This window comes from Dasypus novemcinctus, chromosome 19 (genome assembly GCF_030445035.2).
Source record: "Dasypus novemcinctus isolate mDasNov1 chromosome 19, mDasNov1.1.hap2, whole genome shotgun sequence".
Lineage (NCBI taxonomy): Eukaryota > Metazoa > Chordata > Mammalia > Cingulata > Dasypodidae > Dasypus > Dasypus novemcinctus.
In genome coordinates, this window is record NC_080691.1 from 81,601,551 (window position 1) to 81,627,092 (window position 25,542).

General features: G+C 65.5%; 1 protein-coding gene across 2 annotated transcripts; it reads left to right on the forward strand.

Annotated features, from left to right (window-relative positions):
* On the forward strand, positions 1-25,542 carry SEMA6B (semaphorin 6B). 2 transcript variants are annotated; one of them, XM_058282052.2, is made up of 17 exons: positions 1-281; positions 13,039-13,188; positions 13,371-13,494; positions 14,795-14,855; positions 15,005-15,067; positions 15,473-15,574; positions 15,931-16,021; positions 16,281-16,400; positions 16,891-16,979; positions 18,956-19,173; positions 19,908-20,039; positions 20,234-20,383; positions 22,308-22,490; positions 22,560-22,706; positions 23,408-23,485; positions 23,934-23,992; positions 24,513-25,542. In XM_058282052.2, the coding sequence occupies exons 2-17, from the start codon at positions 13,068-13,070 to the stop codon at positions 25,406-25,408; spliced, it is 2,634 nt and encodes an 877-aa protein (XP_058138035.1). In that variant the 5' UTR covers positions 1-281; positions 13,039-13,067; the 3' UTR covers positions 25,409-25,542. The 2 variants fall into 2 exon arrangements, with proteins under 2 accessions (XP_058138035.1, XP_058138034.1); XM_058282051.2 differs by lacking the exon at positions 1-281 and adding an exon at positions 12,134-12,440.

A 25,542-nucleotide genomic window follows, 5' to 3' on the forward strand; every position in this document is an offset into this window, starting at 1 on the left:
GAGGAGATGCGGCCGCGACGCGCCCCGGGTCCGGCCGCCGCGCAGCGTCCCCCCCGCAGCCGACGCCAGCGTGCGGGGGCCCGGGGCTGAGCCCCCTCCCCCAGCGCGGCGGGCCCGGGGGCGGGGAGAGCGAGGCCCCCAGCCCCCCCTCCGCGGCCCGGGATGCCCGGCTGAGCCGGCCCGGCCGGGACAGGTGCGCGCACGGCCCCCCACCCCCCCCAGCCCGCACCTCCCGCCCTCGCGCCTCCCTCCCGCGCACTCGCGGCGCCCGCGGCTCCGAGGTAAGCGCCCCGGGGCGGCGGGGAGAGGGGGCTGGGGGGGGAGCGCTGGAGGAGGGGGTCCGTCGGCTCGCAGCCCGGGGGGGCCCCAATTGTCAGCTGGGCTGCCGGGGTCGGGCGTAATAACGGGGGGCCCCGGCCCTGGGAGGTGGGGAATGTTTGGGGGGGGCGCGCATTGTGGACCGCTGGGCTGATGGATCAGCACGGCAGCTGGGGGGGGATTTTGTGGGGGTGGGTCGCAGTATGGGGAGGTATGGCTGGGCTCCGGCCTGCTGAGGTTTCATAATAGGGGTGCCAGGGCCCGGCAGCTGGGGGGCCCGCGTGTGCAGCCCGAGCGGGGCTGTCTAATGGCACCGCAGCGGGTGGAGATTTGGTCCGGGTGGGGGGGGAGCGCCTGAGGGACAATGTAGGGGCTTGCGGCTGCGCCGCTGGGGAGCTGGATTTGGGCCCAGTTTGGGGGTTCAGGGCCTGCAGGGGGCCTGCCGGCGGAGCCCTGGGGGCCTGGGGGGGAGGCGGGGCGCTGAGAACTGGGGCGAGGGCGAGCCCGCGCGGATGGGGTGGTCCCGGCGCGGGGGAGGCCCCTTCGCCCCACTCCGGGCTCCGGCCGCCCGCACCCCGGGCGCCCCTGTGCCTTCTGCGGTCGCCCGCCGGGCCCCGATCGCGTCCCGGGCCCTGGCGGCTGCGGGGAGGGGAGAGGGGCGGCCGGTGCGGGGTCCCTCGCTGCGGCGGGGCCCCGGGGGTTCGGGCCCCCACCCCCCAAGGGCTGACAAAGGGACAAAGAAAGCCTCTCCCCGAGCGCGCCGGGTGGCGGTGGTGGTGACAGGGGCACACGTTGGTCCCCTCCCCGGGCCGAGGGTCACGTGCACCCCCGGTCCCCCCTCTTCGCCTGTGAGTTTGGGGCGCCTCCCGGAGGGGGGGTAGGTGTTGGAAGTGGGAGTTTGCACAGCCGGGGGCTGATGGGGAGAGGGGGGCGGGCGCTCTGGGACCTCCGCCCCTGATTTTGCCCGTCGCTGCCTGAGGTCTTTGTCATCCGCCGCCTGAGGTCGCCGACTTTGAACCTCCCACTGGAGTGGAACCTGCGGCTTGGAGTTAGCCAGGGGACCCTCAGGCTTGGGAAGTCTGGGTTTGGGTTTAGGGGGGACGGAGCTGATTGTCCCCGCGGCTGAACTGGGCCTGTGCCCCATTTGCAGAAAAATGCATTTTTCCCCCTAATTTTTCGGGGTTCCCTTAACTTCTCAGGGAGTCCGGATGCCCTCTCCAGAAACAAAGTTCAGGCCGTCTGGGGTCCCCCCCTCGCTGACACCCCCAGCCCCTTTCCCACATACTGTAGCAATTTAGGGTTTCTCAAGGGGACAGAGTTTGGGGGGGTATCGGGACAGTCATTTTACATCTATTTCGGAAGAGAACAGGCCGTGGGAAGCTGGCCGAGGGCTGCGGGGAGAGCCAGGGCCCACCTCGAGGGGTCCATCCGCTCCCCGAGAAGTTGTCTGGGGGAGACATCCGACTTTGAGGCAGTGCTGGACAGACTCCGGTTTCGTTAAACTGCAGCGTGTCTGCCCTGGCCCGTCCCCTTCCCAGGGGAAACTGAGGCACCGACAGGGGGCAGAGCAGGTGGGGAGGGGAGGCAGTCCTCCCCAGCCCCGGGAACCCCATCACTGACACCCAAATGCATCCCAGCCCCTAGCCAAATGTGACCCCAGAACCCTCGGTCCATTCTGGGCTGGCGGGGAATGGGGTTTGGGGTCCCCAAATTCACCGAGAGGAGGGGCACAGCTGTGTGACCTCGGGCAGGTCCCTGGCCCTCTCTGGACGGCAATCTCTGGTTGCAGGTCTCGAGCAATGGCAGAGAGAGGTGACACCGCTGTACTGCCGCCTGCCAGAGCTCAGTGCCCAGGGCTCCACGCCTTGGGGACCCTGTCGTGCTGCTCTGGGGCGAGTCATCTCCAAGTGGAGGAGCTGAGGGGCCTGGAGGGGGCCTCGTGCCCCCTCCCCAGCCCGGCCCCCCGGGCCTCACCTCCGTGCAATGGGCTGAGAAGGTGCTGGCAGGGCTGGGCGCCCACCTCGGGGGCTGCAGGCGGGAGGCTGGGGCCTGCGCCGGGAGACAGAAATCAAGCTGTCCCCGCAAAGGTGACCCTGACGTCAGCCGACGGGACAGGGGAGCTGGGTCCCCGGGGGACGGAGGACGCGCGCCAGTGGCCACCCGCCTCCTGGGACGGGGGCATCTCCAGCCGACTCGAGGGCGTGGCCCTGCCTCGTGGACCCAGTCTTTCCCTGAGCAATATTGGGGGCCCGGAGGTTGAGGGGGGCGGGGGGAGATCCTCCCAGCGGTCAAGGCTGGGGTGAAGCCAGGAAGGCTGCCCGGAGGAGAGGGCGCCGGGCTGGAAGTATGGGAAGGATTTTGCCGGGAGGAGAGGGGTCAGGAGGGTGGGGGGAATGGTGAGGGTATCCGCAGCAGGGTGTGTTTTGGGGGGACCCCCCCTTGGGGAGGGGTTGAGCCATTTCAAAGGACCCCGCAATGAGCAGTGGAAGCCCAAGAGGGAGGAGGCGTCCTTGAACGCCCCGCCGAGGAGCCCGGCTTTCTCCCGAGGGCGACGGGGAGCCACAGAGGGCGTTAGAGCAGGGACATTCGTCAAGGCGTCGGACCTTGAGCAGCCGCGAGCGAGGGCAGCTCCCGGGAGACAGGCTTTGGGACCCCAAGTCGGCCGCTGCGAGAGGGGGTGAGCCGCCCGTGCTGGGAGGCAGGCAAGAGGCGTGGGGCGGCCCGGGACCTGGCCGGGGCCGGTTTCTTCCTGAGCCGCTGTGCTGTCGACAGGCCTCCGGGTGCCTTCCTCTTGGCCCCCATGACCCTCTCTAAGCTTTCTGGGCTCAGTTAGCCGCGATCGGGGAAACTGAGGCCCAGGGAAGTCCAGCGGTGGGAGGCCTCGGGGGAAGACCCAAACCCTGTCATTTTCTCTCGTCTCTGGGGACACCAGATGCAATGGCAGGTGCCCAGGAGGCAGCTGGGAGGCTGAGGGCGCCCCTTGGGTGGCTCTGGGCAGGGCCAGGGGGGCCCCACCGGCGGGAGGGCCAGGCCACCCAGGACTACATCTCCCAGCATGCACTTTGGCCCCGGGCCTGGCCTGCCTTCCAAGGGCGGACCTAGGGGAGAACTTCCCTGCAGAGGCCAGAAGAGGAGCGAGGGTTGTTAGTCAATCAACAGACACTCCCAGGGAGCTCCGGGGGGCCCTGGCCCATGCTGGGTGCTGCTCCCGCAGAGGGAGGCTTTAGCCCTGGTACCTCAAGGGGCCTCCAGGCAGCGGGAGGGGACACACGGACGCCCTGAGTTATGTGGGCTAGAGTGGAGGGAGCAGCTGGGACAGGGGAAAAGCTAGGCGGATTAGGGAAGATGTGCCAAAGAGGGGCAATACGGCTAGGGCCATGCGGGAAGTGTAGGAGTTCACCAGGGAGCCCACAGGCTTTCCGACAAAAGAACCTCCTTCCCTTCCCCGGGGGGCCGAGGAGTTAGAGAGCCCCCCATGCCGGGCAGCCGCGACAGCCACTCCGAATTATTGCCCTTGGCTGCCCCTCCAGGCAGGTCATCCATTTCCTCATGCTGTCCTCTCGGAGCCTCAGTTTCCCCATCTGTAAAGTGGCAGCGCTCTTCTTCTCAGTTCAACATTTAAAACAAAAGGATGCAGGTCCCACATGAGGCAGAGTTTTGTTCTTCTCCCAGAAATGGGGATAATTTTGAAAAGCAGAAACGGGGGGCCGCCAGCCCTTCGGAATTTGGGGGGGCGGCTTTGCTCTCATTTGCTGGGGGCACAGGTATTTAAGGAGCCCTTGCTGTAGCCAGGCGTTGGGGACCTGGCAACGACAGAGGCATCGCCGGCCCGCCCTCGCCGGCCGGGTGGGGACCGGGACACTGGCTAGGCAGTGGGCAAGGTAAATGGCGTGGAATCAGCGCCCCAAGACAATACAACTGGGGCGCGGGGCTGAGAAGGGCGGGGCTGCTTTCGCTGGGGGGGGGGCGTCTCGGAGGAGGCGACACCTGAGCGGAGCCTGGAAAGAGGAGAAGGGCCTGGCGGTGGGAGGAGAGAAGCCTGTTCTCCAGGATCGGAGCTCCGGGCGCAGGCGGGGCCGTGCAAAGGCCCTGCGGCAGGGCCGCGGGTGACTGCAGGGGCCCAGGCCAGCCAGGGTGGGGGCTCGCCAGGCAGGCGGCAGGTCTGGGCGAGCTTTTGTTGGCAGGGGGGTTGGATCGTGGGGAGGGGCTGATGGCTCGGGTTCAAATCCGTCCCCGGCGCCATATCCTGGCTGTGCAACATTGGACCCACGCCTGCCCTCTCTGGGCCTCGGGTTCCGCATCTGTAAACCAGTGAGAAGAAAGCCCCCTTCCCCCCACCTACCCCACCAGGTTTAAGTGGGGTGCTTTCCCCGTCGTTGGAACTTGCTGACTGTGGTTGCCCTTTGCAGGTCGGAGCCCCAGGCCTCGGGGAGAAATGAGGCGCAGAAAAGGGGTGGGCCGATTTCCCAAGGTCACCTCGGGGATCAGGGCCGGGCCCCTGCCCCTAATGTTTTCTCCAGTGTTACAGGGTTCTCACGCCCCAGCCCCCAGTGCGACGTCACGCCGCCGGCCTCGCCGCCATTCCTGAGCCCTGACTCACCCGGACTTGTGGTCCACTCTGACCCCAGCGCCTTCCTCCCTGCCCCCCTCGGGGACCTGATTTCCCTCCTTTGTCTTCTTCAAGTTCATTCGCCAGATCTTCCTTTCCCGGCAGCCCTGGGCCCGGCCCGCCCGCCCCCCTCCCACCCTCTGTCCCCAGGTTCCCTCCTCTGGAACTCCCTGCCCTTGAGAATGAAGGGAGGGCTCCCGGCACCCCAAGTGGGAGGGGCAGGGCTCCCCATCTCCTGTCCCCCCACGGAAGAGCCCGAGGGCAGGGCCACTGCTTCTTTGTCGTTCCCCCACTAGAGCAGAAACTTCGTCCACTCTGTCCCCCCAAAACTAGGCCCCAAGATCGGAACCTTCTCTCTTGCGTTTTTTCCAGATTGGTCCCTCTGCCCCCAGATCTGCCCTGAAGCCCCCTCTTGGGAATCTGTGGGGACCGATGCCCCCAGCCCCGCCCGGGTTCCCTAGTCCCCTCAGGCGACCCCCCTCCCGGCCCCCTAATTACCCGCTGGGCATAAATGACGCTTTAATTTCCTCTGAATGGTCCCCGAGCGGTGACAAGTTGCTGCTTCCGATTTGCCTCCTGGCGGCCCAATTTCCAAACAGTGATTAGAATTAATTACCCGGGAGCCCCCCCCAGGCTGGGAGCCCTGGGGACCTGTCCGTGGTGTCCCCCACTTGAAGTCCTGCCTTGCCTCCTGGTGGTGCCCCCCTGGCTCGCTGAGCGGGCTGGCCTCATCCACAGAATATTCCAGAAGGCGCTTGAGCCTTCTAGGTAGGTGGCCCGGAGCTCCCAGTAAGTGCGAGAGGCAGGGAACAGCCCTGCAGCCCGGGTTCCAGTCCCCCTCCCCTGTGTGGCCTTGGTCAAATGGCTTCACCGCTCTGTGCCTCAGTTTCCCCTTCTGCGAAACGGGGGTGAACGGTGCTGGTCTCTGCCCCGCCGGCTGGGCGTGGGTGAGACACGGGGTCTCGGCGGGTTTTATTTCGAAAGCCCCTCCCTCCTGGGCCGCTGGGAGGGCTCCGTGGAAGGGCCGCTCAGCATTGATTGGGCACTTACTGTATGCCTGGCTCTGTGCCCAAGGCTTAGCACAAGGCTCTGGGTGGTGGGAAGTGCCCGGCTATAATTGCCCCCCCCGTAGATGCTCGTGAAAGGGCCAATGGAAACAGCCTCGCCGCCACGTCATCAGGAGGGTGCCTTCGCGGGACATTCGTTCAGGCGTCACCCCGTTCCCCTGTGGTGCCGAAGCCCTCATCCCCTTTTTGCTGAGGAGGAAACGGAGGCCCAGAGAGGGAGAGGATTTAGCCCCAGGGTGCACAGCAGCTGACGGGGTTGTTTAAGCACCCACTACGCACGGCTCATTTCCTCCCGAGAACCCAAGATGACGCTGAGTTTGCCCATGGGGAAACTGAGGCTCAGGGAGCCGAAGACACGGGGAGGGTCAAGAGCAGAGGGTGATTCGCTCACTGGCAGCCGAGAGGGCCCCGGGGTGCGAGGGGGGCCCCGGGGGCTCCCTCTGGCCTTTCCGTCGATTTCCTAGACAGCCCCGGAGGCCAGCTGGGTGGCCACGGGCCACCGAGGCAGCTGGAGGCGGCGGCTGTAAGCGGAGCCGGTAACCAGACCTGCGCGGCCCGGTCACTCGATCCCCCGCCGGGGACGGTGGGCCCCGGAGCTGGAGTCCCGGGGCGGCCGGGCCGGCAGGCAGCACCTTCCGGGGAGCGGGAGGGAGGCCGCCCGCCCCCATCCTCCACGGCAGATGGGGAAACAGAGGCTCTGAAACTGGCCCCGGCGTCCCGAGTCCCCGGCTGTGGAACACAGGGGCCTGGGAAGGAAAAGCTGCTGGCCCCGAGGTCACCCGACAAGGTCATGGAACTTCCAGTGCCTGATCTTACGGACGAGAAAATCGGGGCTCAGCGTCCCGGCTGGGAGAGGCGGAGAAGCTCAGGGGTCCTCTCTGGAATGTGCCAGGCCTTCTCCCACGGAACTTTCTGTTCCATCGGCGGTTCCAGCCTCCACTTGGAGCGCTTCTCCTGGACACTGGCACGGCCACCTCCTCCTCGGCCGTCAGGCCTGCGCTCGCAGGGTTCCCCCGACACCTGCTGACGTAGCTCTCCCCTTTCCAACAGTCTACGCATTTTCGTCGTTGTGCCGGTCATTGTCGCGAGTTACCGAGTTCCATCCTTGGGTAACGTGTGTACCCCTTCGCTCCCCGCTGGCCCAACGAGGGCAGGGCTGTGGGACTGTCTGGGTCACTGCCGTGTCTCCAGTGCCTAGGATGGCGCGTGGCATACAGGTGGCGCTCAGTCATTGCTTGAGTGACTGAATGAATCCTTTTTGGTCTAAGATACAGAGAGCCAGAGCTGGACACGTCATTCCCAGCTCAGTAAACTTGGGGTTGAGCTGCGAATGGGACTATGGCTCAGGGAAATTGACGCTTCCCCGGGGCGGTCAGGGAAAGCTTCCTGGAGGCGGGGACCAGAATGCCGAGGAGGGCCCCCTGGCCGAGCGGGCAGCCTGAGCAATGACCGGGGGCCCTGGGCTGGGAGACGGCCTGGAACATCAAGGCGCAGAATCTGGCTTTTTATTTGTGTGGTGCCAGGGAGCCACAGCAAGTCTTTGAGCAGGGGAGTGGCAAGTCTGTGCTGAGCACAGTAAGGGAGAGGGTTGGGGGCGGGCATCAGAGAGGAGGAGGCAGAAGGACGGGTATCGCCCCCCCAAAGCCACGGCTGGGAACACCCAGGCAGAGGAGCATTCAAAACCCCGGTCTACAGGCCTTTAACTGCCAGTCACCTCTGGAAGCAAGAGGGACTCCAAGTAGACTGAAAGTAGAACTTCCTTCCTAGGGTAGAGAGGGTGCGGGAGTCCTGCCTGACCGGGTTAGAGCACAGTTGGTATTTTCTGAACCCGTGCTGGATTCCAAAGCCTGAGTATGAAAAAAAGAATGTGAACTCTCTCGTGAAAATTTTTCTATTGATCGCTTGTTGAAATACTATTTCAGCTCTGTTGGCTTAATTAAAACGTACGATTACAATGAATTTCACCCCTTTCTCCTGACTGTTTCCTTTTTTTCTGAGGTACCGGGGATTGAACTTGGAACCTTGTACATAGGAAGCAGGTGCTCAACCACTGAGCTACACCCACTGGATCTTTTTTTTTTTTTGAGGTACCAGGGGTGGGGATTGAACCCAGGACGTCGGATGTGGGTAGCCCGCGCTCAGCCACTGAGCCACATCGGCTTCCCTGAGTTGGTGTTCCCTTGTTTTGCTTGTTGTTTTTTTCAGGAGGCGCCAGAAACCGAACCTGGGACCTCCCGTGTGGGAGGCAGGTGCTCAACCACTCGAGCCACATCCGCTCCCTCTTACCTTTTGAACGTCCCTTCTAGAAAGTTTCAGATGACGCACGTGGCGTGCACAGCATTTCTGTCGGATGGTGCCAGTCTAGACTACGTCCTTTATACCTGATAGCACAGCTCTAGGACTGGGCTTCTTATTCCCCGCAGTTTACAGATGGGGAAACTGAGGCCCCAAGAGGCGCAGCGACTGAGGTGGCAGGCTGAGCAGAGGCCGAGCTGGGATTGGAACTTGGGTGGTGACATTCTGGGACCTACTCTCCTAACTCGCAACTCTTCAGCTGGCAGGGTCACCCGCCCCGCCCTCATGCTGGGCCTCGGTTTCCCCAACCGGCCCGCGAGCTTGGGCCAGGCAGGGCAAAGGTGGCCGGACAACGGTGGCCGGCCCAGCGTCCACGGTTAATCGGGGTCTTTGGAAACTGTGCGGTGTCCAGAAGCCGTGCACACAGGGAGTGGCAGGGAGGATGAGGAGCTTGTGTGGGGCGAGCGCGTTCCAGGCGGGGAGCGCATGTGCAAAGGCCCCGGGGCAGCACCGTGCCTGGGTGTTGGAGCAGCCAGGAGGCCTGCGTGGCTGGGGCAGAGGGAGCGAGGGCGAGAGCGGGGGGCCGCGGGGAGGACTTGGGCTTTACCTCTGGGGAAGGTGGGAGCCAGGGAGGGCTGTGGGCAGAGCCTGGTCGGGCCAGGACTCGGGTGCTCCCGGGCGCCCTCTGGTGGTGGCAGGGGGGACAGACAGCGAGGGCTGGAGCAGGGTGGAGGCGACAGCACAGGGCCAGGGCGGAGAGGATGGGGACCCGGCAGGGGTGGGAAATCTGGATGGAATTTGAATCCAGAGCCGGCAGGAAGTGCTGGGAGTGGATGCAGGGGGGAGGTGGCTGGGGGTGGTGGCGTGGCGGCGCTTGGGGCTGACCTGGGCAGGGGGGGACTTCCCTGTCGCTCGCCCGCCGCGTGATGTTCTCGATTCAGCGCTCTTCCAGCCGAAATCCTTCCGGTTCTGGTGTGATCGTTGTCTGTTCTGAGAATTTACAAATTGGCCCTAAAACCTCTCCCGAAGCGGCGTCCCGCTGGCTGGCGGGAGGGGGGCGCCCTTCTCCTGGGGATTTGAAAGCGGCGCTGGCATAGTGTGGTTTGGGGGAAGCGGGGGCCCCCCTACCCCCCCACACACGGATCGTCGAGGGCCACCTGGGCCCCAGGTTCGGAGACGGGACATGGGCGCCACCAGGGCACAGAGGGGTGGAGCGACAGCTCCAGGGTCCGGGCCGAGAGGGTGGCGCGCGGGGGCCTGGACGCGCCTGGCCCCCCCCCGACCCCGGCTGCAGCCCCGGCCCCCACGGGGGGCGACTCGGGTGTCGAGGTGCTCCCGGCAGGTGGTGGGGCCGCTTCCGGGCAGGCGGGCGCCGGGCGGCTGCTGGCAGCGGCGCCTCAAGTTTCACGGAGAGAAGCAGATGGCCTTGGGGGACGGTGGGGGGGGGTTGCGGAGGCCTCCGGGAACCCCCAGGATGGGAGGGGGGTGAGAAGGTAAACTGAGGCCAGGTGCGGGGGTGCGGCCCCCAGAGAGCATCTGGGGGCTGGGTTTGCATTTGCATCGCCATAAACTGCTGTGGAGGGAGCGGGCTCCAGTCACTTCCTGACTTTGGGAGAGGGACTCCAACTTGGTGCCTCAGTTTCCCCATCTGTCTAAGGGGCATATCCACAGCACGCACCTCTCGGGTACGTCGCGAGGGTTAAATGAGTGCGTTTAAGCACTTACCACAATGCCCGGCACATAGCAAGGGCTGTTTGGAAGGCTGTGCTCCTTCTTTTCTGTATTAAGCACCTACTGTGTGCTGGGCGCTGGGGACATGGTGGCCAAGACAGACCTGCCCTGCCCTGTCAGGGCTCACAGTCCCCGGGGCAGGTGATTAAGGCAGCGATGGGGGCCACACCCGTGAAAACCGGCCTGGGAGCTGGTCCGGGAAGGCTCCCTGGAGGAGGTGTCTGAGAGCCAAAGGGTATGTTCACCAAGTAACCGAGAGGAGAGGGACACTATTTCAGGCAGAGGGAACGGCGTGTGCAGACGCCCAGAGCCAGGGGTGGGATGGAAGGTGACGACTGGGATTTCCTCCTGAAGGCACTAGGGAGCCACGGGCGGCTGTAGACCAGCGGTTCTCTCTTGAAGCTGGGAGATGTCTGGAGACATTTTTTGGTTGTCACACCTGGTCGGGGGTTTGCTCCTGGCATCAGGTGGGGGGAGACCAGGGAAGCTGCCCACCACCCTACAGTACTCAGGACGCCCCCCGCCCCAGAGAATGTTCCACCCCCAAATGCCCACAACGCTGAGGGTGGAGAACTCTGGGCTAGAGCAGGGAACGGACAGGTCAGGTTTGCCTTCTAGAAGCTTCCTTTGCTACCCTGAGGAGGATGGGCTGGAGGGACCAGGGCCGGGGGACCTGGCAGGAGGCAGGAGCCTGGCTTCGGGGTGCTCGGAGCAGGGGGGGCACAGATGGGAGGGGTCTCCGGAGGGAGGGCAGGACGCGGGGACCGTGGAGGGGGCAGGAGGCGAGGCTGAAGTGTGACGGGGCCGTCCCGGAGTTGAGGCGCCGGAAAGGGAAGCAGGTTGGGGGGCCCAGGGTGGACCTGGGGGGCAGAGCGGGGCAAGGGGCCCCTGCCCAGCCCCGAGGTGCTGCATCACGCACTATGAAGGAAACCAAGGGGAAGGGCAGCCACGAGACCCTGGCCCGACTTGGGGCCTCAGTCTGCCTATCTGTGAACTGGGCACTTCCTGTCTGGCGGGGGGTGGCGGACACCCCCAAATCTGACCCTCCGTTTCCCTGTCCGCCAAAGGATCTTTTTTTTTTTTTTGAAGTCTTTTAAGATTTATTTATTTATTTGCCCCCGCACCCGGTTGTCTGTTCTCTGTGTCTATTTTGCAGCGTCTTGTTTCTTTGTCCGCTTCTGTCGTTGTCAGCGGCACGGGAATCTGTATTTCTTTTTGTTGCTTCATCTTGCTCTGTCAGCTCTCTGTGTGTGCGGCGCCATTCCTGGGCAGGCTGCACTTTCTTTCGCGCTGGGCGGCTCTCCTTATGGGCGCACTCCTTGCACGTGGGGCTCCCCTACGCGGGGTTAGGGTTAGGGGCACTCCTTGCGCGCATCAGCACTGCGCATGGGCCAGCTCCACACGGGTCAAGGAGGCCCGGGGTTTGAACCGCGGACCTTCCATGTGGTAGACGGACGCCCTAACCACTGGGCCAAGTCCGTTTCCCCAAAGGATCTTAATATCACCCAACACTGCTGGAGCCCTCGAGGGGTTCTGTGAAATAATTTCCAGAAAACACCCAGCCCAGTCCTTGGTAGATAATATGTCAACAACAATGACGACAATGATGATAATAATAACGAACAGATGTTTATTGAGCATCTACTGGGCTCATCTCCACCACTGGCCCATGAGGTCTGTACTGCTGACATGCCCATTTTGCAGGGGAGGAAACGGAGAACCAGAGAGGGGGCGTGACCTATCCAGGGTCCCACAGCATGAAGTGGCGGAGTTGGGATTCGAACGCTGGCAGCCTGGCTCTCCTGCTGCCTTGCCAGCACATGGAGCTGTTGCGTTCACATTTCTCAAGTTAAATATGGTTCCAATAACGCATACGTGCAAAGGCACAGGGTGGACAGGGCGCCCCGAGAGGCTGGGATAGCCCGGGAGACTCAAAGGGGCCAGGGGCCCCGAGGATGGAGGGCACGCAGCATCGGGGACAGCGGGCAAGTTGGAGGCTTTGAGCTTGGCGGAGGCGGGGGCTGGGGCTCAGGGGTCATTGGGAGCCACAGGAGGCTGCGGAGCTGGGGAGGAGCCGGGGAAGGAAGCCCTTGAGGAAGCAGGGCCGACCCGCGCACTCATGAGATCCGAGCATCCGCTGAGTCACAAATCCTGGAAACTCGGGGCCACGGAGCGGATGCCTGTGGGGCCACGCGAGCTTCCTGTTTTCTGGCCCTGCTCGGAGGGCCCGTGTTCCCGTATCCCCTTCGCCTCCCGGGGCTCGGAACCTCGGAGCCACAGGGCCAGGGCACAGCTGGCAGATGTCCTTGCTGCTCAGACGGGGAAACCGAGGCACAGGGCTTGAGCGAGGCTGCCCGGAAGGAGGAGACGGCCGTATTTCTTTTCGGGGGCCTTCGGGACCTGGATTCCAGCCCAGTCTGGTAGGGGGTCCCTGAGCTGGGGCCTTAGGGGGCCAAGGAAGGATGAGTTCATTGAAGGGTTTATACTCCACACACCCGGAAGGTTCTCCAGAGTTTCCTTGAATGGGAGCTAGTGGGCCGCCTGGAGGCCTTCGGGCAGGGGACAAAGAGCTAGGCTGGGGAGGGAAAAGAGACCTCTGGGGGCATCTGAGGCCTCAGGCCTTCTGGAACCTTCTTTCATTCGAAAGTTATGCGATTCCCAGATTGTGGTTTCTGAAAGTCGATTTGTTTTGTGTTTAGCCTTTAAGATTTTTTCATCGTTTTCATTCTAAAATGTTTTAAATATATGTTTCGGGCTTTTGTGTCCCGTTATGATTCCTCATTTTAATGACTCACCTAATGCATTGTCGCTTGAAGCCGGTTCCCGGGCATAACGTTGTTCTGATAATGAAATAAGTGCCGGGTGTTATTATGTTATCTCTGTTGCTCTTTGCACGTTACCCCAACGCGGAAGTTTGCCGGAGAGGGGCGGGGCGGGGCCCGGGCGGCGCGCGCGCGCCCTCTGCCGGCGGAGGCCGGGCATCGCAGGCCGCGCTGCTCACCTCCGCGCCGCCCGCAGGTGTCACCTCCCGCGGCCCTGGCCTCGCCATGCGGACCCCGCGCGCGCCCCCTCCCCGCCCGGCCCTGCTGCTCCTGCTGCTGCTCCTGGGGGGCGCCCACGGCCTCTTCCCAGAGGAGCCGCCGCCGCTCAGCGTGGCCCCCAGGGACTGTGAGTTGGGGGGGGGGGTCCCGGGGAGAGGGGGAGCCCCGAGGGTGGATCTGACTTCGCAGCTGGGGGCTACTGCCCGCGCCCCCCACCCCGGGGCCAGGTCCCAGAAGGGGCGTGGCCTCGGGCCCTCGGCCTCGGCTCACAGCCCTCCCCACCGCGCCCCTCCCACCCGCCCCCCCCAGACGTGAACCACTACCCCGTGTTCGTGGGCAGCGGGCCGGCGCGCCTGGGCCCCGCCGAGGGTGCTGATGACCTCAACATCCAGCGGGTCCTGCTGGTCAACAGGACGCTGTTCATCGGCGACAGGTAGGGGGCCGGGTGGGTGGAAGGGTGGGGGGCGCGGGTGAGGCGTGGGGGGCTGCGGTGGCACATTCCAGCGTGGCCTATTGGTCAACTGGGGCGCAAACATGCGTGTCCCTGAGGTTGGTCTTTCAAGGGTGCTGAAAGCCGGGTGCAGCCGGCACCTCGAGCCTGTTGGGGTGTGTTGACAGGTGGGGGGACAGCGGTGGGGGCAGAGGTCACCGGGTGTCCACGTGTGCCAGCCCCCATTGGTGGGTGTGTGCACTCAGCAGTGGAGTAACCTAGGTAGCCCGGGGGGGCTTCTCTGAGGAGGTGACATTTGAACTAAGGCCTGCGAGAAGCCAGCTAGGGGAAAATCTGGGGCAGGGCATTCTGGGAAGAAGGGTCCGCATGTGCAAAGGCCCTGAGGCTCGGCCGAACTTGGAAGGACTGAGGCACAACGAGGAGGCTGGTGTGACGAAGCAGCTCGAGCGAGGGGAAGAGTAGAAGGAGGCGAGGGCAAGGCCTGGTGAGAGGCAAAGAGGGCGCGGGCTTTTCCCCCCCAGTGATGTGGGAGCCCTGGAGGGCTGCGGACAGAGGAGGGCCCTGACCTGGGTGCTCTCAGGCGCCCTCTGGCGGCTTCAGGGAGAACAGTGCTCAGGCCGAGAACCGGAGTCGGGGGACCCGGGCTCCAGCGGCGGGAGGCTCACGCGTGCCTTGATGGGGTGGACGCGGTGGAGGCAAAGCGGAGGGGAGTAGCGGGCGGATTGGGGGGGGGATTTGAAGGGAGGGCCGCCGGGATTGGCTGCTACGGTGGACATGGGCGGGGAGTCCAGGGCGACTCCCACGTGGGGTCGGAGCTCCCCGAAGGCTAGAGCTTCCATCAGCCGATTTGGGGGGCGGGGGAGAGCGGGGAGGGCAGGTGTGTGGGGAGGTCAGGGCGCTGCGCGCTGGGTGAGAGTGACGCGTCGGGGGGCAGCTGGACCCTGAGTCTGGAGCTGGGGGGGGGGAGGTCTGGAGACAGGGCCTTACCCAGGGCAGTTTCTGTATTGTGGGGCGGGGGTCAGGTGAACCCGCGGGGGGTCGGGGGCTGGGAGGTGCTGGGGGGGGGGTGGGCGCCGAGGCGAAGGCACGGAGCATTGGAACCGGGCGGTGAGGGGTGAGGGGTGAGGGGGGCGCGCTGGGGTGGGAGGGGGCAGGTTGGGGGGGCGGAAGCAGGTTGGGGGGCGCTGCGTGGCGGAGGCGCTCAAGGGCGGAGGCGGAGTGGGGTGGGGAGTGGGAGGGGTGTCGGAGGGCCCCCAGGCACACTGACTGCGCCCCCCGCCAGGGACAGCCTGTACCGTGTGGAGCTGGAGCCCCCCACGTCCACGGAGCTGCGGTACCAGCGGGTGAGGAGGGGGCGCGGGCGGGAGGGGAGGGGAGAGGCGGAGGGGGCTTTGCCTGGGGTTCCCACTAGGGGTCCCCGACACTGCCGGCCGGGGTCCCTGGGGGGGGTGTCGGGGACCCCGCTCCCCTCACCAGCTCCCTCTGCCCCCAGAAGCTGACGTGGCGCTCCAACCCCAGCGACATCGACGTGTGCCGCATGAAAGGCAAGCAGGAGGTGAGCGGGGCTGGCCACGCCCCTGGCCACGCCCACCCGCTGGCCACGCCCAGGGCAGCCACGCCTCCGCCTTCATCACTGGGCAGGCCCCGGGGCGGCCCCACGGCCACGCCCAGAGCCTGGCCCCGCCCCCGAAGTGGTCACCGCCACGCCCACAGTCTGGGCCTGGCCTGGAGCGCCTCCCCAAGCCCCATCTCGGCCCCGCCCCGGAGGCAGGACCACGCCCCCGTCTTCCTTCCCGCCCCGGGGGGCGGGGTCCCAGGCCCCGGCCACGCCCACAGTCCCCCTCCGCTCCCTCCTGGCTCTTCCATCCAAGCCCCTGGTTGGCCTTCGGCGCTGGCCACGCCCCATCGCTGGTCCCGCCCACGCCCCCGCCCACACGCCCCGCACGCCCCTCCCACCCAGGGCGAGTGCCGGAACTTCGTCAAGGTGCTGCTGCTGCGGGACGAGGCCACGCTCTTCGTGTGCGGCTCCAACGCCTTCAACCCCGTGTGCGCCAACTACAGCGTGAGTCTCCCCGAGGCCGTGTCGCCGCCTCCAGGAAGCCCTCCAGGGTGTGCTGGCCCTCGCCCTCCCCCAGGGCAGAGCGGGCAGTGGTCTCCAGGGGCCCCGAGCCCCTGTTGGAATGAGGTCAAAACCTTCCAGTCATGCCAGGAGGTGGCGGCGACTCTGAGGCCCATTTTACAGATGAGGCCACAGAGGCCCAGAGAGGTTTAAGTGGCTGGCCAAGGTCACAGAGCGATTCGCAGTGGAGCCGGGATCCCCACCCCCACGCCGGGAGTCCGGGTTGGGGCTGGGGGCGTTGGGGGGGGCTGCCGGGTGTGGCCAGCAGCCCTGTCACTCAGGCTTCGGCCCCTCTGCAGGTGGACACGCTGCAGCCCATTGGGGACAGCGTCAGTGGCATGGCCCGCTGCCCTTACGACCCCAAACACGCCAACGTCGCCCTTTTCTCCGGTGAGTGTGCCCCGCTGGCAGCTGACCGTCCGGGTGGGGCCCCCGCCCGGGACAAGGCCTGGCATTTCCCGCTCCCGGGGTCTGTGTCACAGGGGTCACGGCATGGGCACAGTCTCTGCTGGGGACCGGGTTTGGACGGGCTGGGGGCTCAGCCCAGGGACAGGGGCTCACCTCGGACAGAGCGCAGTCTGACCCGCCCAGCTCCTGGCCCCCCAGACCTCACCTCTCGCCCGCCTTCTCCCCCCACCGGCACCCCCAGATGGGATGCTTTTTACAGCCACCGTCACCGACTTCCTGGCCATCGACGCCGTCATCTATCGCAGCCTCGGGGACCGGCCCACTCTGCGCACCGTGAAGCACGATTCCAAGTGGTTCAAAGGTGGGGCTGGGAGGGGTAGTGAGGGTGGACTGGCAGGGCTGGCTGGCATCCAATCCCCCCACCAGAATAAGAGTCCCGGAGGAGCCGGGGAGGGGCCTCCCGTGTCATCTTTGGAGCCTACTGGCCTCTTAGAAGATAAAGCTAGAGGAAAGATCTAAATTAGATTGAAAGTAGAACTTGCTGGAAGTGGGTGGATTAGAAGCCCAATATGGGGCTACTGGAGGGGTATAACAAGCTTGAATGAGGGAGGGAGGGAATGAAAAATAGGAGATGGGGCTGTTTGTGGGGGTAGAAAACAGTGATTTTAGGTTTCTGACCCCACCACCACCAAAAAACCCCGCAAAACCCAAAACACTTTGAGTTCACTTCGTTTTGCCTGAATAATCAGCCCAGGTCCCCCCTTCGCCATAAAAGCAGCCACCCGGGCTGATGTGTTCCCGGCCCCAGAAGACTCGCTGTCGTGTCGGTTCTGACCCCCCCTCTCCCGCAGAGCCCTACTTTGTCCACGCGGTGGAGTGGGGCAGCCACGTCTACTTCTTCTTCCGAGAAATCGCGATGGAGTTCAACTACCTGGAGAAGGTAAGGCCATTTCTCCCCCAGCTGGCCCGCGCAGCGAGGCGCAGAGCTGAGCAGGTCACAGAGCCCAGTGGCTCTGACTGTGGAAATGGGGAGCAGAGGTGGGTCCTTGGAACCACCTGGGGCGAGAGGGACCCGCCCTCCACCTCTGGTCCCTCCCTTCCGGCCAGGCCAGGCCCCCAAGGCTGGAGGACCTTAATGGAGCCCCCCTGGGTGGACACGGCGCTGGGTGAGGGATGGTTCTGGAGTCGCCTGCCCCTGGGGTCCAGTCCTGGCACGGTTGCTTTTTGCCACTCCACCTACCCATCTACCATCCATTTATCCATCCTTCATCCATCCTTCCTCCACTGTCCACCCCCTGCCACCCAGCCACCCTCCCACTTACTCATGTCTGTTCCTCCGTCTACCAGACTTCCATTGATTTATTTCTCCTTCTACTTAGCTACCCATCTCTTCTCCCTCTGACCTCTCCCCACTCAACTCATCCTTCCATCCATCCACCTACCATCCATCCTTCCACCATCTAGCCATCTACCACCCATCCATCCATTCCTCCATCCACCATCCATCCACCTTCCATCCATCTGTCCATCTGTCCTACCATCCCTCTATCCATCTGCCCATCTGTCCTACTATCCATCCATCCATTCCTCCATCCTCCTTCCATCCATCCACCATCCATCCACCTTCAATCCATTCACCCATCTATCCATTGATCTATCATTATCTCTTCCCAACTTATTCATTCATCTAACTATTCATTTCTCCATCCAATCCCCTTCTAATCTACTCATTCATCCCTCCCTCTCTCCATCTATCCACCCATCTACTTATCCATTCTTCTTCATCCATTCCATCTATCCATCCATCCATCCACCCACCCCCCATCAACCCATCTATCCATCCATCCACCCATCCATCCATCCCCCCTCCCTCCATCCACCCATCCCCCCTCCCTCCATCCACCCATCCATTCCATTCCATCCATCCATCCACCCATCCATCCATCCATCCATTCATCCCTCTTTCTCCATCCACCCATCCAGTCCATCTATCCATCCATCCACCTGTCCATCTACTCATCCATTCCATCCACCCATCCACCTACCCATCCGTCCATCCATCTACCCATCCATCCATCCACCCACCCATCCATCCATCTTCCTCCATCCACCCATCCAGTCCATCTCTCCATCCATCCACCTGTCCATCCATCTACCCATCCATCCACCCATCCAGTCCATCTCTCCATCCATCCACCTGTCCATCCATCTACCCATCCATCCACCCATCCAGTCCATCTATCCATCCATCCACCTGTCCATCCACTCATCCATTCCATCCACCCATCCACCCACCCATCCATCCATCCCTCTTCCTCCATCTACCCATCCATCCACCTGTCCATCCATCCACCTGTCCATCCACTCATCCATTCCATCCACCCATCCATCCCTCTTCTTCCATCCACCCATCCATTCCATTTCTTCATCCATCCATCCATCCACCATCCATCCATCCATCCACCCACCCATCCAGTCCATCTATCCATCCATCCACCTGTCCATCCACTCATCCATTCCATCCTCCTACCCATCCATCCCTCCCTCCATCCAGGCAGTAGCTAAGAGCACAGAGTGCCATTTACTACCACTGGGCTGGTTACTTCCCTGTCCCCGTGCCTCAGTTTCCCCACCTGTACCACAGGGACACAAGTGGACCCTCCCTCGCAGCGTTTCCTCCTCTGTCGGCCCTCCCTGGTGGAGCTCTGGGGGTAGAGGCACTGGGAGTAGAGGCCCCGGACACAGTCCCCGAGCTGCACGTGCCGGGGGCGCTCACAGCTGTCATCGCCTTTATCCCCGGGGGCATTTCCGCGGGGGAAGCTGAGGACCAGGACCCCACACGAGCCAGGGGACAGCCTGGGTGGCGGGCGGCGCGGCCCCGAGGCTCAGGCCGCCGCCCGCTGCCGCCCCGCGCAGGTGCTGGTGCCCCGCGTGGCCCGGGTGTGCAAGAACGACGTGGGGGGCTCGCCGCGCGTGCTGGAGAAGCAGTGGACATCGTTCCTGAAGGCCCGGCTCAACTGCTCCGTGCCCGGCGACTCCCACTTCTACTTCAACGTGCTGCAGGCCGTCACCGGCGTGGTCAGCCTGGGCGGCCGGCCCGTGGTGCTCGCCGTCTTCTCCACCCCCAGCAACAGGTCAGCGGACGGCGCCGGGGACTGGCGGGCGGGGGCGGGCGCGGCCGCTCAGCAGATGTCCCCTAGGTCTTGGGGTCAAAGCCAGGAGGGGGGGAGGCTTGGCCCTTGGGGGAGGGGAGCTGGAGGGCTTCCTGGAGGAGGCAGGCTTGGCGCTCATCTCTGTGAGACGGAGGAAGAGGGAAGAGCGTGCTAAGCTCGGGGGAAGCGGCATGTGCAAAGGTCCTGAGGCTGGAACGAGCTTGGTGTGTTTAAGTCTTGGCTTGGAGGCCGGTGTGGCTGGAGTGGGAGGCAGCGAGGAGGAAAGTGGGGGGAGAGTTGAGGGAAGGGATTGGACAGGCTGGACCCTGCATGGCGTTGGGGGCTACGATGAGGGGCGTGGACTTTATCCCGAGAGTCCTAGGGAGACATGGCAGACTAAAGAGCAGGCGAGGGACAGGGTCGGGTTTGTGTTTCTAGAAAGTGCCTTGGGGAATGGGGGCAAGAGTGGCACCAGGACGCTGGACAGCCAGGCAGGCCCCGTTGGGGACCCGGACAAGGAGGTGGCCTCAGAGCTGCTGGCCCGTGGCCCCGCTGGAGAGCCGCCCGGGAGGTCTCTAGCGCGAGTGCCTTTGGCAGGTGGGGGGCGAGCGGGAGGCAGGTGTGGTGCAGGGGGCTGAGCGCTCCGGCGGCCCCAGAGGACAGGGCGCACCCTGGGCTCAGCGGCCCCTCTCACCGGCCCCGCCCCCCGCTCCCAGCATCCCCGGCTCGGCCGTCTGCGCTTTTGACATGACGCAGGTGGCCGCCGTGTTCGAGGGCCGCTTCCGCGAGCAGAAGTCCCCCGAGTCCATCTGGACGCCGGTGCCGGAGGATCAGGTGCCACGGCCCCGGTGAGAGCCCCCTCAGGTGCCCGGGCGGGGGTCCTGAGCCCCAGGGCCGAGGGCCACGACCCCGAGGTGGTCGTTGATGCCGTGGCCGAGCCCGGACACCCCCGAGGGACAGACCAGGGCTCCCGAGGCAACCTTGGGCGGGGCGGCGGGTCCCCCTGGGCGGCCCTGCTCACGCCCCCGCCGCCCCCCGCCAGGCCCGGGTGCTGCGCAGCCCCCGGCATGCCGTACAACGCCTCCAGCGCCTTCCCCGACGACATCCTCCACTTCGTCAAGACGCACCCGCTGATGGATGAGGCGGTGCCCTCGCTGGGCGATGGCCCCTGGATCGTGAGGACGCTGATGCGGTCAGCCCCTGCCGCGTGACCGGCGTCCTGGGGGCGGGGAGAGGGGGGCCCGGGGGTGGGGCGGCCGCCGGGGGCGCTGGTTCCTGGGGCCGCCCACAGCAGTGGGGGATGGACACAGAGGGAGAGACGGGAGAGGAGAAGAGACGGGACACAAACCAGCAGAGAGCGAGAGAGCGCTGGAGCGTGTCCACAGCAGTCAAAGGGGCGCCGATGCAAAGTTCCAGAGATCGGTTGGCTTTTGTAAAGGGTACTTATGCGGTATAGAAGCTTCCAGTCACCAGGCCGTAAAGCCTAAGTTACTGCCCTCACCCAAGTCTGTTGCCACGTGTTGGGGCAAGACGGCTGCCGACGGCTGCTGGGGCTCAGGCTTCCTCTACCTCCTGAGGCTCCGTGGTCCCGGCTTCTTCCTCGCAGCTGCAGGCTGGGCTAAGGCTCGTCTCTCTCCCGGGGCTCGTTTCTCTCCGGGCTCAGCTGCTCCGCTCCCTCCACGAGGCCAGCTGTGGACTCCCAGGCCCTCTCTCTTCCCAGGGCCTCTGCCGTGTCTAACAGCCGTCTCTTTACCTCTGTGTTCTTCTCCTGTGTGTTCACTTCCCAGGGCTCCAACTCAAATCTCAAACTCCACTGCCATGTCATTTTCTCTGTGAGTCCCCGCCCACCAAGGGGGCGGGGACTTGACGTCCTACGGCGTGGCCCCATCAAAGCCTCGATCGTTATTTTTTTAAAGATTTATTTATTTTTTATTTATTTCTATCCCCTCCCCCCTCCTGTTGTCTGCTCTCTACATCTATTTGCTGTGTGTTCTTTTGTGTCCACTTGCATTCTCAGTGGCACCGGGAATCTGTATCTCTTTTTGTTGTGTCATCTTGCTACCTCAGCTCTCTGTGTGGGCGGCGCCGTTCCTGGGCAGGCTGCGCTTTTTTCACGTGTGGCAGCTCTCCTTGTGGGGCACACTCCTTGCGTGTGGGGCTCCCCTATGTGGGGACACCCCTGCGTGGCAGGGCACTCCTTGCACACATCAGCACTGCGCGTGGGCCAGCTGCACACGGGTCAAGGAGGCCCGGGGTTTGAACCCTGGACCTCCCACATGGTAGGCGGACGCTCTATCCGTTGAGCCACATCTGCTGCCCTCAATCGTTATTTAATCAAGTAAAAGCAAAACCTCTGAATATAATCTAATATGCCCAGAGGAACAGACTGGTTCACAAACATAATCCAATATCTATTTGGGGAATTCATAAACAACATCAAACTGCAAAAGTAGTCGACAGTAGAAGAGACATAAAGAATGAAGGCAGGGAAGCAGATTTGGCTCACAGATAGGGCGTCTGCCTACCACATGGGAGGTCCGCGGTTCAAACCCCGGGCCTCCTTGACCTGTGTGGGGCTGGCCCACGTGCAGTGCTGATGCCACGCAGGGGTGTCCCCCTATGTAGGGGAGCCCCAGGCGCAAGGAGCGCACCCCGTAAGGAGAGCCGCCCAGCGCGAATGAAAGTGCAGCCTGCCCAGGAGTGGCGCCGCACACAGGGAGAGCTGACGCAGCAAGATGACACAACAAAAAGAGACACAGATTCCCCGTGCCGCTGACAGGAATGCAAGCGGACACAGAAGAACACACAGCGAATGGACACAGAGAGCCAACAACTGGGTGGGGGCGGGGAGGGGAGAGAAATAAATTTTTAAAAATTAATCTTTAAAAAAAAAAAAGAATGAAGGCAAGCAGAGCCACACACCGAAAGAGGCTCTAGAGAGAGAAACACGGCGGGAGGGCAGAGGGACAGGAACAGTCAGGGACAGCCCCCGGCCCGTGGCTCGTCTCTCTCTGGCAAGTGCCCAGAGTCGGCTGGTCCCGCCTGTGCTCGGTGACCCACGGGCCACGTGCCCAGGCGCGGCTCACGGGGGACCCCGCCCTGACCCCCGCCCCCAGGCACCAGCTGACGCGGGTGGCCGTGGACGTGGGCGCCGGGCCCTGGGCCAACCAGACGGTCGTCTTCCTGGGCTCCGAGGCGGGCACCGTCCTCAAATTCCTCGTGCGGCCCAACGCCAGCGCCACCGGGATGGCGCCGCCCGGCCTCTTCCTGGAGGAGTTCGAGACCTACCGGCCGGACAGGTGGGGCGGGCGGCTGGGTGGGCAGGGCGCGCCCCCCAGCGCGAGGCTCAGCGCCCCGCTCGCCCCCAGGTGCGGACGGCCCGGCGGCGGCGAGGCGGGGCGGCGGCTGCTGAGCCTGGAGCTGGACGCGGCCTCGGGCGGCCTGCTGGCGGCCTTCCCGCGCTGCGTGGTCCGCGTGCCCGTGGCCCGCTGCCAGCAGCACTCGGGGTGCATGAGGTGAGGGTCCCCCCCCCCGCGCCCTGGGAGCGGGGGGCCGGCTGGGGTGAGAAGGGAAGAGCTGGGGGAGCGGGCGCGCGGGCTTCGGGGCTGGAGCGCCGCATCCTGTCTTGTTGATGGATTAACCCGGCAGTGGGAGCTGCCCGTGCAAAGGCCCTGGGGCAGCCGGGGGCGGGCATGTTGGAGGCACGGGGAGGAGGCCCGTGCGGCTTGCGGCAGGGGGCGCAGGGGGCGAGCAGGAGGAGGGGATGAGGTAGGGTGTGCGGGGCCTGGTGGGCCGCGGGGAGCACGGGGGCTTTTTCCCCGAGGGAGGTGGGGGCCATGGGGGGCTGCGGGCAGAGGAGGGCTGGGCCCCGATGGGCGTTTGTAAGAGCCCTCGCAGGCCGTTTCCCACCTCTGAAAGGTCACCTGCTCGTCAGGTGCGGGGAGCCCCTCAGCGCCCCTCGCCGTTCCAGGGGCAGCCTGCTCGGGCTCCCAGCCCGGCTCCCCCGCTCGGGCACGCGAGCCTTCCTCGGCCTCGGCGCTCTTGTCTGTAAAATGGGAAGCACCCAGTCCTCCGAGGGGTGTGGCCAGGGCTCGAGGAGAAACGTAAGAGGAAGGAGCTTAGAGCAGGCTGCGGCCCGGGTGCCAGGTGGTGCCAGGTGGTGCCAGGTGGGCGCAGGTGGGGGCCCGGCTCACCTGGCCGCCGGCGTCTGCCCTAGGAACTGCATCGGCAGCCAGGACCCCTACTGCGGGTGGGTCCCCGACGGCGCCTGCGTCTTCCTCAGCCCCGGCACCAGGTAGGGTGGGGAGGGGGTGCCCGGAGGAGGGGAGGGGTGCCCCGAGGGGGGAGGGATGCCTGGAGGAGGGGAAGGGGTGCCCGGAGGAGGGGGGAAGGGGCCTGGAGATGGGGGAGGGGCCTGGAGGAGGGGGGAAGGGGCCTGGAGATGGGGGAGGGGTGCCCGGAGGAGGGGGGCGGGGCCTGGAGATGGGGGAGGGGGCCTAGAAGAGGGGGAGGGGCCCAGAGGAGGGGGGAGGGGGCCTGGAGATGGGGGAGGGGTGCCCGGAGGAGGGGAGGGCCCCAGTGGGGAGGGGTGCCCAGAAGGAGGGTGCCCGGATGAGGGGGAGGGTGCCCAGGGGAGGGGTGCCTGGAGGAGGGGAGGGATGCCTGCCCCCCCCGGGGCACCTCCCCTGGGGCCCTGCCCGCCAGCCCCGTGGGGGGAGCTCAGCTGACTGTCCCCCCCGTAGAGCCACCTTCGAGCAGGACGTCTCTGGGGCCAGCACCTCAGGCTTAGGGGAGTGCACAGGTAAGCGGGGAGGGGCGGCCCCGGGGGGAGGGGGATGGGGGGGTCCCTCCACCCTGGCCTGGGAGGATTCTCGCACCTTCTGCTGCCCACGTGTGGGGGTGGGGGCACCTCCAGGGGACACCCCGGGACCCAGTGAGGCCAAGACAGACAGACAGCCTTCGAAAGGGCCAGAGACACACAGTGAGACGGACAGACGGACAGACTTGGAGAGGCCAGACCCCAGGGGGACAGAGACACCGAGAGAGACCGATGGACAGGCAGACGGGCTTTGAAGGGGGACCGAGAGCCATCATGAGACAGACAGACAAACTGGGAGAGGACAGACAGGCCCCGGGGGGAACAGAGAGGTGCCGAGAGACAGACAGACAGGCTTGGAAAGGGACCGCGACGCACAGACGGACAAGCTGGGCGAGGACAGACGGGGCCCCAGGAGAACCAGAGCGACAGACGGCCGGCGGAGGCGGGAGGGCCGGGCCGCGGGGCGCAGGGCGGCGGCGCTCACGGCCCCCCACCCCGCCAGGCCTGCTGCGGGCCGGGCTGTCGGAGGAGCGCGCCGGGCTGGTGTCGGTGAACCTGCTGGTGACGTCGTCGGTGGCGGCCTTCGTGGTGGGCGCCGTGGTGTCGGGCTTCAGCGTGGGCTGGCTGGTGGGCCTCCGCGAGCGGCGGGAGCTGGCGCGCCGCAGGGACAAGGAGGCGGCCCTGGCGCACGGCGCGGGCGCCGCGGTGCTGAGCGTGAGCCGCCTGGGCGAGCGGCGCGCGGGCGGCGCGGGGGGCCGGGCGGGGGGCGCCGGGGGGCCCCCCGAGGCCCTGCTGGCGCCGCTGATGCACAACGGCTGGGCCGCGGCCACGCTGCTGCAGGGCGGCCCGCACGACCTGGACTCGGGGCTGCTGCCCACGCCCGAGCAGACGCCGCTGCCGCAGAAGCGCCTGCCCGCCACCCCGCACCCGCACGCGCCCGGCGCCCGCGCCTGGGACCACGGCCACCCCCTGCTCTCCGCCTCGTCCTCCCTCCTGCTGCTGGCGCGGGCCCCCGAGCCGCCCCCGGCCGGCGAGCCGGGCCCCGACGCCCGCGTCTTCGTCGCCCCGCGGCCCCGGGCCTCCCACGGCGACTTCCCGCTCACGCCCCGCGCCAGCCCGGACCGCCGGCGCGTGGTGTCGGCGCCCACGGGCCCCTTGGACCCGGCCTCGGTGGCCGACGGCCTGGCCCGGCCCTGGAGCCCCCCGCCCACGGGCAGCCTGCGCAGGCTGGGCCCGCAGCCCCCGCCGCCCGCCGCCCTGCGCCGCACGCACACGTTCAACAGCGGCGAGGCCCGGCCCGGGGACCGCCACCGCGGCCGCCACGGCCGGCCCAGCACGGACCTGACCCACCTCCTCCCCTACGGGGGCCCGGACAGGACTGCGCCCCCGGTGCCCTAGGCCCCCCGGAGATGCCTTGGCCACGCGCACCGGGAGAGACGGCGCCTCCGACGGGGCGCCCGCGACGCCCCAGCGCGCCCGCCGCGCGGAAGCACAACGAGCTGGGCCCCCCACCTCGGGGGCCCGCGGGGACA

Coding starts and splice junctions, on each gene's coding strand:
- SEMA6B (XM_058282052.2), top strand. CDS start 13,068: ATGCGGACCCCGCGCGCGCCCCCTCCCCGCCCGGCCCTGCTGCTCCTG. Junction 20,040..20,233: donor GATCAGGTGCCACGGCCCCG/GTGAGAGCCCCC, acceptor GCCCCCCGCCAG/GCCCGGGTGCTGCGCAGCCC. Junction 23,993..24,512: donor AGGCTTAGGGGAGTGCACAG/GTAAGCGGGGAG, acceptor CCACCCCGCCAG/GCCTGCTGCGGGCCGGGCTG.